At 38.2% G+C, this 13,980-nt stretch overlaps 1 protein-coding gene across 1 annotated transcript in view; it reads right to left on the bottom strand.

The window, feature by feature from the left end:
* The window catches only part of AR (androgen receptor), a 180,112-nt gene that overhangs the window by 68,106 nt on the left and 98,026 nt on the right, over positions 1 to 13,980 (bottom strand). Inside the window, exon 2 of the mRNA XM_047844059.1 lies at positions 7,289 to 7,440. Within this exon, the coding sequence (XP_047700015.1) occupies positions 7,289 to 7,440 (152 nt within the window). The remainder of the gene's footprint in view (positions 1 to 7,288; positions 7,441 to 13,980) is intronic.

Genomic DNA, 13,980 nt, shown 5'->3' with positions numbered 1-13,980 from the left:
GAAAGTGAAAGAGCTTGTACCATGGAGCTGTAGGAATGTATTTATATCTAACTTATAGAACTGTGAGAGGCCCATTCTCCAGGGCAAACAAGCAGATACCACAATGAAATCAAGGTCCATCCATGATATGATGCATCCCAGGAGGAAAAGGAAGATCAAAATTTTAAAACACTGATAGAGGACAAGACTTTGTGGCTTTTAACCTCTGTCCTAAAATACAGTATTTTCTGTTTTTGACATCAAAGAGGAGGAAAATAAATTTCTCTTACTCCTGGCCCCATGGAAAACATTCTGTGGTACACTTTGAGAAGTCTCAAAGCCAAGGGTCAAGGAACCAGGGATCTACCATTTGTATGTATATGCTTTGTCTCTGAGCATTTCCGTTAGCTTGGTAATGAGCAAAATTCTCTTGATAAAAGGTGTTAAACTATGCTTTCTGTACTGTGCATGTGTGATGAGAGTGAATGAAGAGCTACTAATGCTGATTTTATCAGAATCAATATTTTCCCTATGAAGAGTAGGAGATGGTGGAAGGACTATGGCTCACATGTCCCCAGCTCTACCTAATGAAGAAACTGCTCTTTTCACCACCAACTCTTTTAAACATTTGGGGCTTTCTTAGGAAGACAAGCTCCCTCAAATTAGTGCTACTCAGTGTCTCCTTGGTTTCTCCCCACAGTACTTATGTCTTTCTTAACTTCTGTCATCTCTTCACTGTTGGCTTTCTTATTTGCCTAGACATAACAACCCTTTCTTTATACTTTGGGTTAGTATGTTTATATATGTGAGGGGAAGCTATACTATAGCAGAGTGACTGTTACCTTTGAACTCAGAACACCTGGGTTCAAATTCCAGCTATTCCATTTACTACATGTTGATTAACTGTCAAAGCCTCAGTTTGCTTATGTGGAAAATGAGAAGGATAACTTTGCCTTCTGTCTCAGATGGCTTTGAAGTTCAAATGGGCAGTGGATATAGTGGCCCTGCATTCACTGAAGAGCTTTAAAGATGCCCAGGATTATGATCACCAAGCTCCTTGAGGCAAGCTCTGTACCTTGAGTATGTGATCCCAACACCCCACATGTAGTAAGCACCCTGTAAATGTTTACTGGCTGAATGAATGAGCAGATTACTACCAGGCCTGTTCTAGGCACTTGTCTGTCAGGAGGCTATGGTGATTCCACTGGGGTGCCTCAGGAATAGCAACAAAGACTGGAAGCAAAGGGACTGAGAATTCTAATCTTTATTCCCTTTAAAAAGAGACATTCACCTCTAAATATCAGTTTCTTCTTTTTTAAATTCATTTTTGAGAGAGAGTGCAAACAGGGGAGAAGCAGAGAGAGAGGAGGACAGAGCATCCAATGTGAGCTCTGCGCTGACAGAAGAGAGCCTAATCTGGGGTGCAAATTCAGGAACCATGAGATCATGACCTGAGCCAAAGTCAGAAGCTCAGCTGACTGAGCCACCCAGGTGCCCCTCAGTTTTCTCTTTTGTATAGGAGGAAGTTTCCTCTTCTGTACCCTCTTCTGCACACCTGCCTACTTAGAATGCTGAAAGTAGCTGCCTAGCCATGAAAAGTAGCATAAAAACACCTGAGCGATAGGTTCCAGAAGTATGCACACATAGCTGTTATAACTGAAGAGACTGTTTTCTGAAATAATGGCTCATCACAGATTTTGGTCATTTTGAAGCATAGTGTGTTTCTTCCTATGGGACTAGAGCCCATAGAAGTAAGAAATAACTCCTACCTTTGAAGAAAAAGTGGTTCTAATGTTTGCCTTTGCAATAGCAGCCAAATGCAAAAATCTACTACACATAGTTTCACAATTACCAAGAGATTCTGTGGAGGACTGAAAAAATGTTCTAGCTTCAATACATGGGCTTTAAAAATGTAACAGATCGGGAAACAGTAACACAAAGTGGAAGCATGCAATGGACTAGGAAGATTTTGGAAATGACATAACTTCCTGTTAATCATTGCTTTCATAAAATGTGCATGCTATAAATAAGCAGGCACAGGGCACTGTATAGCAACAATGGCAAATTCTTGACCTGGCTCCCAAATTGGGCACTAATGAGAGATGCAAGTGGGTATCAACTGCAATGGGTTATAGAGCTAAATTATTTATTCTGAAGGCCTGTGATCTAGTCTTGTGGGGACAGCAAGAATTATGCCAGCAAATGTGTAAAGACAAAGAATCATGGGGAAATATATGGCAGATCCATAACTCAGCTGACCACCTTGGCCCTGTTTTCTATCAGACAGAAAGTTTTTCCATAACAGTACCAGAGAGTCTCCAAAGTCCTTCCTCTTTACCATCTGTGGTATATGTGGCATCCAGCAAAACTCATTCATGTAGATTTCATAGTCATCCACATATTTATGGTGCCAAAGTCTAGAGAACATATGAAATATTTTCAATTTCTCTGGGTATTGCAAAGGAGAGTGATCTACTAGATCATTAGAAAAAAATGTATTCTCTTCTAGCATTCCTAGATTAACTTAATTTTTCCTGTTTAGTAAAAATGCTCAATACCTAGAGGCCACCAGATCCGGTATTTTGGAAAACCAAGATGTGCAAACTCTGGCCACTCAGAAGAATGTTTAATATTAGATGAACTAGAGAGTTAATAAAATACTAGAACATTGGAAAGAGTTAAATTTAGTCTGCAGACTTGTAAGCACATAAGTGACCATCTAAAGCAAGAGTCAAAAATTACAGTCCACAAGCCAAATCCACTGTGCCACTTGTTTCTGTGTGGCTTAAGAGCTGAGGATGATTTTTAGATTTTAAATGGCTGAACAAAATCAAAACAAAAATAGTACTGAATGGCATGTGAAAATTAAATGAATTTCAATTTCAGTGCCCATAAAATTTTATTGTAATACAGCCACACCCATTAGCTTACAAATTGTCTAGGACTGCTTTCAGGCTACAAATGCAGAATTGAATAGTCGAGTCACAGGCCATATGGCCTACAAAGCCCAAAATAGTTACTACCTGGTCCTTTATAGAAAAAGTTTGCTGACCTCAGATCTAAAGCCTGGCTTTGACATTTAGAAAAACCAGAGACAGATAAAAGATAAGAGGAACTTTGTGAGAAGATATCCAGGATCAGTGCAATCAGGATCAGTCAACTCTTTGGCCAAAGATACCTGATCAAGGCTCTGGTGACACTGCAAGCAGATCCTTCTAACATAGCTAATTTGCCCCCGGGAAATGTTACTGAAAAAGCGAGGGAGTCAAGAGGACACTGAAAAGCACAAAAAAAAACTCTCTGCAAGTCTCCAAACAAGAAGTTAACATTCAATTCCACATGAGTTGAGGTGGGAAAGAGTGGATTTAAAGGACAGAAAGAGTTCAATGAGGGTTCACTTCCATTTCTTCCCTCACAAAAACCTGGGGTGAGAGACGGAATCAAAGCCATACTTATATAAAATTTGCCAGGAATACTAAATTGGGACATATTGTAAACATCACCAAGGATGGTGTAATTCTTTGAGTCCAGAATGTAAACTACAGTTTCAATTTTATGATGTGTACCAAACAGCACTCCATGTGTACAAAACAAATGGATGTACAATCTCCAATGTTTTACTAGAAAATGTCTGAAAAATAGTAAATTCTTGAGCACACAGTGTACATAATGAACTAATTAACCCTCTTTGAAACATGATGTGGTAAATATGGGGATTTATATCCTGATTTTCCAGATGAGAAAATGGAAAAGAAAGGAAGTTAACCAACTATGGTCACAATGCTGGGGAAAGGAGGAATCTCAGAGTCCTGAATTTTAACCTAGCCCATCCATAGTGCACTTCCCCAGATGGCTATATCATCTGAAAATTGATTTTTAAAAGAATGGGAGATAGGGTTCACTATCTGTTAAGAAGGCAAAACCAAAAGTGCATATAGGTATAAATGCATGTTTGTTTGGTCCAATAATAGTTTTGATAGTGACGATGCTTTGAATTTATAGAATCGTCATAAACATCTACACTGGAAGGGTATATTAAAAATATCTAGTTTAAGTCCCTTATTTTACAGAGAAAATTGAAGTCCAAAGAGGAAAATTAATTATCCAAAAACAGACAACTAAAACTCCTTTGAGCTTCTACTCCTGTGTATGGGCATCACCTTCCTTTGACTTCCTTGCCTTTTAGATAGCATTCAGTATGCCTTCCCCTGTAACCTCGCTGTTCATCCCACCACCCCACTCCTCATACCTGTTTCTAGCCCACAGATCTTCCCCCAACTGCATGTGTGTGTATATATGCATATGTGCACATACACACACACACACACACACACTTTCACTGAGCTTTCAACAACCAAAAATCTTTTAGTGATTTTAGCCCCATGGACTACCACCATTATTTTTTTTAATCTCAAAATATGAAGATGCTTCCCTGACTAGTCTAATCCTCACCCCAAACTCCCAGAATTACTGACAATGAGAAAATATGAGGCTCTCTCTTCCTCCTCAATAGGAAAATCTGGCTAGATTACAACTGACTCTGTGCTGAGCCTTGCACCAACGACAGCATTAAAGCCTCATGCTTTATGATATACCAAAGCTAGAAATGGATTTCTGTCTGACGTTCCAGGCTTTTAAGTCTTGTACCTGTGCCCAGTCCAGAGATTTCCGAAACCATGAATAAAGTGGTAATCAACACTGAATACTCAGTCTGACTTAACTGACAACAACAAACAAATGAGGAAAAGAAAGATTTGTGCTCCACTTTCTCCAAGACAGGTGGAATTCCAAGTTTTAATAAAGCAGATTCAGAATCACTTTCATAAAGGCCATTTGGGCAATAAGGACACATTGTAAAAGTGGGGAAAAATCGGAATCAATAAATGTTTCCTGTGGATAATAAGACAGCCCCCCGCCTTCAAACAGAGATAATGACAGTAGTAAACTCAAGTCACCAAGTTTTTCAGATGGGAGGAAGAAAGAAAATGCCATTTTTTGCTTTCTTTTCTGTGTGTGTGTGTGTTTATACCATCTTCTCCTATCCCTCAAAGGGCTCAGGACTGGAACCTGGGGTTCATATTCCAAAGGAACCAAGGGGATCCACAGCTTTGTAAGAAATCCATTTGTGATTTTTTTGTATGTCAAAGAGTCAAGAGTATTTGGCCCCATGAGCCCATGGAGGCTCATTTTCTCAAAGAAAATATTACCAAGTTTCCATAACTTAAATTATTCTAAGGTCTAGAGCATTTTAAGACCTTGCTGGATTTCCAAGTGTTCTGCAAGTTGAGTGATTACCCCTCTCTGCTTCCTTGCTCTCAAATAGTCCAAGATACACACCATAGCACAGCTCCTCCCAGGAATCCCTGCCAGCTGCCATTCTGCCTTCCTTCCTCCTTCACCTCTAACTTCTGAACAAAGCTTCCATGTGGAATACGTTATGACAGCAAAATATTCCCTTTTACAATGTTTGATTACTTTCCCTGTTTTCCAAAAATAACAGTATTGTGACCCAGATCTATAAAACCAGAGGCAGCATCAAACACAATCTACTCTATTTGACTTGTATTTGCTCGTTCAGTTGCTTATTTGAACTCTTTCCCCATCTGATATGACTGCTATTACTGTGCTGTCTGGGCTTTCTGACACAAAGTCTCTAGATAGGTGCCCTGGTTTATTCTATGCTCTACAGACAAGGCCTAATGGATGATGGGGTAGAGGGAGGAAGCAGAATCCACTGGGGAAGTTGGGGTGAGATGATATGAAGTCATTAGGGGCTATTCCTTGCTTTCTTATCTGACAGCTATCCTTGTGTAAGTACTCTTAAGAAAAGCAGGTACTGCTCTCTGTGTTTCTTTCCAAACTGCCTAGGTCTAAGTACTGGGGCCCTGCACATCAAACTATCCCAGTACAAGCAGTAGCAATAGGCCACTTGGGGGTATGGAAGGAACATGCAGCATATTTTCAGTAATACTAAATTCTAGCTGTCTCTTTGTTGCTTTGGGGACTGGAAGAAAACAAAATAATGACTTTCTGTTTTATAAGTATTCCTGCCACCTGGCTAAAATGATGAGAAGGCAATAATAATTCCAAATGTCTACCAATGCAAAAACTAGTAAAGGGCACCTGCTTTGCACCTTTTGTCTAGATGCCAAAAGCTCTCTGATGCTTCTGTTCTCCTCTGGTGGATGCTATAACATTTCTGGTGAAAGGTGTGGCTTATATACCTGCCACTTTTAAGAGTGTCCTCAGGGTTTATAGCCCTTACATAAGGAAAGGCTGCCTGTTTGGGTTCTGACTTGGAACTCAATACTTCTAGGCTAAAGAAAGAGAAGGATAGGTCTTGGAAGGAAGTATTTCCTTTGTGGAAAGTGAAGGCAGGAGTAGATACTGGTGTTTGGCAACTGGGTGTGCCCCCAGAGCAGAGTATGTCTGTCTATGGGCTGTTTATCAGTGTCCCTTTGTGAAAACAAGCTCTTAGGACAGGATGGGGAAGGCAGTGGATGAATAGGAGGTTTGAGCCCAGGTTGATTGTGAAGGAAGGAGTCACTAGCATATATAGGAGGTCTGGAAATGGGAGTTCTTGCTGTAGGATGTAGGCTGAGCACCTCTGGTAGCGGATCAGACATGAACTGTTCTAAGCTAAATAGGACTAAGAAGTCAGGGGCTTGAGCCAAATATAAGATGAAACTTAGCTTGGGGTGCTGGACCAATGGACAGATCCTGAAGGCAAGTCTATGGAAAAAACAAAAGTGTTTCATCACTCTGGATCCCTACTTATATAGGGGCTATTAATTCAAAGAGGTCTCAAAAAGGCAGCAGCAGAAGGGAGCAGGTGCACAGACTGATGGTCTGCTTTGTTTCTGGGGCTGAGGCCAGGGAGACTTTGTGAAGGAACATTCCCATATTCACTACAGAGAATGGGTTAGGGACTCAGTTGGTGTTTCTCCACTTCTGACTTCTCTAATAAAGACAATTTTTCCATCACTATGCAACAAAGTGGAACACAAACAGGGAAGAAATTAAATCTTTTCAAATAATTAATTTTCTTTTATTTGTAGGACCCTTCCAAGCTGTAAGCACCAGATGGGACCACCTTCACTGAATACATTGCCTGTACTACCAAGGCTGCTGAAGCCAGGGGACCAGCAAGTATGAAAACTTGTTTCTTTAGGCTCTTAGGTTCTTTGAGAGTGTCTCACCAGCGACTCTAACTTTGAAATGATAAAATCCTGGGCTCTGGAAGATTGGTGTATCTCTATATAAGATAAAGAAGAAAGGGAGGTAGAAGTGAGTGTACAAGACCCCTTACCTTCAGCGGCTCTTTTAAAGAACACTTTGCAGCTTCCACAAGTGAGAGCTCCATAGTGACAGCCAGAAGCTTCATCACCGCAGATCAGGCAGGTCTTCTGGGGCGGAAAGTAATAGTCAATGGGTAAGACATGGTCCCTGGAAGTCTCCAAACTGGAAAGACACAGGAGAAACAATGCAACACATGTCAGTGCCTAGCAGAAATAAGAGGATAGAAGTCTGAGGTCTTTAGGAGCAAATTTACATGTGTAAATTATTATTATTTAGAAAACAAGATTATTTCTTGCTTCATTGAGTCAGTGTGAAGCTGATTTTTCTGCTACTTCTAGTGATGACGTCTGTGGGGTTTCCTGTCATGTGGACAAGACTTTTTAGATCCTGCTAAGGAATTCAAGAAGTTCTCTGGGGTCAGCCAGTCTCATGGGCTATGTTTACATGAGGGATAGATGAAGACAGAAACCTGAGTGCTCAGGTTAAGGTATCTAACTTAAAATGGTGGTCAGGAAACAATTTTAGAGCAATTAAATGGTATCAACCCAGCTATATGGCCTTACCTTATCCAAAGGGAGATCTATGGCCAAAAGAGACTAAGCAACAAAGCAGTTTGGCATCCTTTGCTCTAGTTCTCTAAGCCTCACTTTCACCTGTAAATAGGAATAGTATTGCCCATCCTACTGAGCTCTATTGTGAGTGGCAGTATAAATTATATAAAAAGATAAAAAGCCTTTAAAATGAATACACAAGTGAGGGATCATGATTAGTGTTATCATACCAGCCTTCTTTGGTCTTCTCCCCCGCCATTCCCTCACTTTCCTTAGTCATCTCTCTAGATCATGTAGACATCCCCTCACCTCCATTCTGCAATATAAAATAGCAAAATCCTTACACCTGAGGTTCTTGTTGGGAAATGACACACAGTGATGCTGGAAATTTCTCAGGCTACCATCTCAACACTTGGCCATTAAAATACCCATAGGGTCTTTAGGATAGGATGGAGCTTCAGGAGTCATCTAGTCTAAACTTCTTATCTCTAAGAAGATCTGTATCTGAGTCCTTTCAGATGGATATGAAGGAGAGGGTCAGAAAGCCAATCCTAAAACCTTAATAGAAGTAAAATTCTGAGTCTCCTGTAGTAATTAATTCAAGTTTAAACAAATAAAATATGGTTCTTACTAATCAAAAGTCAAATTATTTTTCTCTCCTATACCCTATGTCTAAGCATTAAAAAAAATGATGTCCTGGGTTAATCTGCTTTAGGTAGATGATAATTCCCCATATTCTCATCCACAGGAATGTAGCCATATTTTTTTTTTCTGAGCACTTCTCCCTTACTAAGGAAGGAAGGAAAATAAGTCTTAATGGCAGCCTGTTTGTTGTGTTGGGTGATTTCTACACGTCAAAACAACTCTGAGAAACATTTTTTTTTTGGTCATTATTACATCAAATGAAGAAACTCACATTCAGAGAGGTAAAGTCCAAAGTGATTTGACAACAAGCCCAGGACTAACTGGCTCCAAATCCAACATAGTTTCCATTACACTATTATCTTTCTGCTACTCTCTTACTTTCTACACACATGGCTCTATCAAGCTCAGCATAGTTATCAGAATCCAAAAAAGCATGAAATGTTATCTTCCCATCAATAACCAGGGATCAGCCCTGGCAAGGGCAAGAGCAAAGAATATTTTTGCTTAGGCTATACTTGACAAGCACTTTACCTCTAAGACACAAATATTAGCCTTTATTCATGTCCCAAGTACTGCAGAAATCACTAAAAAAATTCGGCTTATATGTAAACCCAGCAGCTGGCTATCTTTTCTCCCCCAAAAGATCTCACTTTCCTACCTTGACTGGAAAGCCAGCAGGAGTCTGCCTATCAAACCAGAATTAGCAGGACCACCAGTTCCACAGGAAAATAGCTCACTTCCCATATATAAATGGGCGAAATGCTAAGAACATCATCCCTTTGGCTAAAATTTTCATTTCCTTGGGTAAAGAATGTGTCCCTATCCTCATTCATAAAATAAGGAGAAGCAGCAGAAGTTTTTTTTTGTTTGTTTTTACAAGTGTCTTCATCCTTTTCTCTCTTTTTTTGACTTCTGAAACTAATGCAAGCCATTCAAATAAAATCAAAAGGACATGTATTTAGGCACTTCATGTGCAAGGCCATTTCATGTATATCATCTCATTTAATCTTCCTCCAAACCCTGCCAAATAGCTCTGTATCATCTGTATATCATAGTAGAGGAAACTGATGTTCAGGAAAATTAAACTTGTTCAAGACCACTCATGTCATAAATGGGAATGCCAGATTCCATCCTAGGTAAGTCTGCCTCCAAAGTGCTGGTTCATAATCCATGACTAATCATGTTATAAAATTGAAGGTTGAGATTAGATAGATGTATTCAACTCAATTCCTAGCACTTGGCCTTACAAACCTTGCAAAGGATTAGGTTCTGGGGACATTGTGATAATCAATATATTATTCTTGCCTCTAAGAAATTTACTATCTAGTACAGAAGAAATACAGGAATCAAGGAACTGTAACACAACATAGTAGATGATATAGTAAGGCAGAGTGCAGATTGCTACAGATAAGGAAGCACCTCAAAGACAGGAATGATTTTTGAAAGGCATAAAGGTATATTTGGATAAACAAGATGACAATTATAATTATAGTAATTTTATCATATAATTGGAAAATAAATATTAGATATACAACATGAAAACCTGAATAAATAAGAGGTATTCTTGAAAAGAGACTTTATGAAGCAGAAATTTTCATCTATATTACAATTTAAAATGCAGTTCAAAATAATCTAATTAATAAAATTTATAATCAATGTTTAAGACTGAAGAAAGTCATCAATATTTTGTTCATTAGATATGAGTTCAATAAAACACACCACTTATAAAGATAACAGTAAAAGAAGAGGAAGAAGAAGAGAAATAATAAAGGCAATTTTAGAATTTGAACTTTCCTAATTATAGCCCACTTTGACTAAAGGCCTGAGATATCTGCTAACCTCACCAGGCTGGTCTCTGCTTACCTACATACCCTTCCTCTTTCTGGAAAAATATTTTGGACAGCACTTCCACTGACCCTGGTGTAGTGTAGACAAAAGGAACATTTCAGTTCTGCCTTATGGGCTGACCATTGGACATTGTAAATGAAAACTGTAATAAGAGTTCCAATCCCAGGTTTATATCCTACAGAAACTCATGCACATTTGTACCAGCAAGCAAGTCAGGAATGGTGTCATAGCAGCTATATTTATAAAAACAGAAATGATAAACATCCACTGAAAGGAGAAAGGATAAATAAATTACAGCACATTCATTCAATAAAATACAATTCAGCAATAATGAGGAACAGAATACAGGTACACATAGGTAAATCTTACAATCTAATATTACATAAAAGACATAAATCACAATAGCCTATATATTATGATTCCATTACATACATATCCCAAAAAAGGCAAAAGTAAACAAAATATAATTTGGTAATATATATTTGAAAAATCATAAACATTCAAGTGAATAATCAACCCCAAATATAGGATTATGGTTACTTCTAAGGAGAGACTGTGGTTAATGATATAAGGAAGGAGGATACAAGTTTATGTATTTATGTATTCATTTAAAAATATTTATTAAGTGTCTACTACATACCAAGCACCATTGTAAGTCCTGCAGTTACAGCAGTAAACAAAAAAAAAATGGTGTAAATGTTCTTATTCTTTAACCAGGGCTCATGAGTGTTCATTTTATTACTATGCTGCATAACTAACTGATATGTTACATGAAAGCTTTGTATCGCTACAACAGCACATAGTGAAAGAAAAAAAAACTGAGAGTTTCTAACATTCTCCTAAATAACATCCTAAGTGCAAATGTAGCAAAGGTTTGCTTTGAGAACAAGCAAGTTCAGAATTTGCATGGAACGTTTATATTTCTTCCTGCTTCCCCCGGGGTACATGCTCACTTATTATCCCAATGCAGTGCACTCAGTTTTATGGGTCTGAAGGAAAAATGCTGCCCTATAAAATGGAAGTTTCCTAAACCAGAATACTACTTCAACAGTTTCACAATTAATTAAATAAAAGTGGATTACTAGAAGCTACAGGTCTACAAATGCCAGCTCAACTATGGAGAAGTTGGGCTCAGAAATCTTCAGCACCTACCTATAATCTCAGTCTGTCTGTCTGTCTGTTTGTCTGTCTGTCTGAGTTGAAAATACTTTAAAGGGTCTGACTACTTTAAGCAAATTCTCCAAGAACTGTGGAACCAATGTGAAATACAGAAGTCACAGACTAGTGTTCCTTGAAGGATGAATGTCAACTCAGCAGGGCTTTGGAGCCAGGCAGAGGTGGGCTGGAATCCTGCATCCACCACTGAACCCTGGTCCCAGTCATTAAGGCTCTCTGAACTCCATTTGTCTCATGTGGAGAGTGGGGATACTTTCTATCTAGAGGGCTTTTGCGAGAATTACATTAAATAGTACATGTTAAGCCCTTCCCCCTGTGCCTGCCACATAATAGCTGCATTGTAAGTTTAGGTTGCCTGCACCTTCTGCTTTGCCATAAAAATAGGGGAGATGTCTAATATCCTTAAAATAAAAAAGACCATCCTTCTTGGCTATCCAGCGCATTTAGGGAAAGGTAAATACAAGTGTATAGATAAGGGGAAAAAAGGATAGATGTGTTAAAAGTGTAGCTTTTTGATAAATATCACTGCACTTTTCAAACAAGAAGAAATTTAGAAAACCACCAAACATCTTTATAAAAGCATCATATTTTTCCTGATGTTTAGTAACCTAAAATATATTGTTTGTTAACCACATTGTGGGATATAATGACAACTCTACATGAATTTTTATAATAAAATTCAAGAGTTCAAAGTTAATTTCTCCTCATAGGTCTCTTGTGCCTACTTCTTTATGGGCACAGGGTTATTTCAGTGGAGAAATTGACAAAGTAACAAGGTAAGTCTCGTAGCTTTCTTTTCCCATCTAAGTCTGAGATTTGAAATTTGATGGCTGTCCAAGAGAATAGTCATGTTTTCTTTTTAAAAGTACTACCTGACTTTACATCACAGCTCTCCACTTCTCCAATTAAGTAAGGCCTTGTTGAAGTGGAAAGATATAATAGGTAGAAGATCTGGTTTTCATGCCCAACTTTACCACTTTCTAACAGAAAAACCTTGAACAAGTCATTTTATTCACATGTAAAATGGGCATAAAAATATAGAGTTCACAAAATTGCTATAAAGATTCAATGAGATTTTGGGAAGTTAAACATTCCACTCTGTTGCTGGCACACTTTTTCACAGATGGCCATTACTATAATAATCTCACGAGAAAGTGGAAGGAAGGAGAGATTGGAGAACTAGGTTCTAAAAACCCAGCTCTGAGGTAGATATGATTACCATTCCTTTGAAAATAATGCAAACTGGGACTTAGATAAGGTAAATTACCTGTTTCAGTTCATATGGCTACTAAGTGGCAAAGCCAGGATTCAAACTTGGCATCATTTCCCCCCAAATCCATATTCTCCTGCTATTCTAAATTGCCAAGGACATATAATACTTGTGTTATAACCTAGGTTTAATTTAATTTGGTTTTTAACAAATTTATTGATATATGATTCACATACCATAAAATTCACCTATTTTGGCATATTCACAAACTAATTTTACTACAAACTATTACCATAAACTAATTTTATAATATTTTCATGACTCCAAAAATAAATCCAGTACCCATTAGCAGTCACTCCCCATTTCTTCCTTCTCTCAGATCTTAATTCAATTTCTGTCTCTAAAGATTTGCCCTTTATGGACATTTAATATAAGTGGAATTATACAACACAATCTTTTGTGACTTGCTTCTTTCATTTAGCATACTGTTTTTAAGATTCATCCACGTTGTAGCATGTATCATTGCTTCATTTGTTATTTCTGTGTAATATTGCATTACATGGATATACCACATTTGTTTATCCATTCATCAGCTGGACATTTGAGTTGCTTTCACTCTGGCTTTTATGGATACTGCTGCAATGAATATATATATATATATATATATATATATAATATGTGAAATTACTATTTCAAAAGTCAAATGGTGACACTTTCAGAAACCTCCAGGCTAGTTTCCAAAGTGGCTGCACCATTTTATATTTTTACCAGTAATGTATACTGGATCTAATTTTTCCACATCCAAGCTATTTGTCTTTTTTACTATAGTCACCTTAGTGAGTGTGAAGTGATGTCATATTTTGGTCTTGATTTGCATTTCTCTATTGAGTAATGGTGTTGAACATTTTTCATTTGTACATGTTCTTTGGAGAAAGGTCTATTCAAAGTCTTTGCACATTTTATTTTTTTTAATTTTTAAATGTTTTATTTATTTGAGAGAGAGAGAGAGCACGCAAGCGAGAGAGTGAGTGTGCGCCAGAGTATGAGCAGGGGAGGGGCAGAGAAAGAGGGAGAAACTGAATCTGAAACAGGCTCTAGGCTCTGAGCTGTCAGAGCTCGATGGGGGGTTCGAACTCGTGAACCGTGAGATCATGACCTGAGCCGGTCAGATGCTTAACCGACTGAGTCACCCAGGCGCCCCAGTCTTTGCACATTTTAAAACTGGGCTGGCTATTAGCCTTTTAATCATGGAATGGTAAGAGTTCTTTGTAT

Source organism: Prionailurus viverrinus, chromosome X, assembly GCF_022837055.1.
Source record: "Prionailurus viverrinus isolate Anna chromosome X, UM_Priviv_1.0, whole genome shotgun sequence".
NCBI lineage: Eukaryota > Metazoa > Chordata > Mammalia > Carnivora > Felidae > Prionailurus > Prionailurus viverrinus.
The sequence above is the reverse complement of the archived record's forward strand: the minus strand, read 5'-3'. Positions and strand labels throughout refer to the sequence as shown.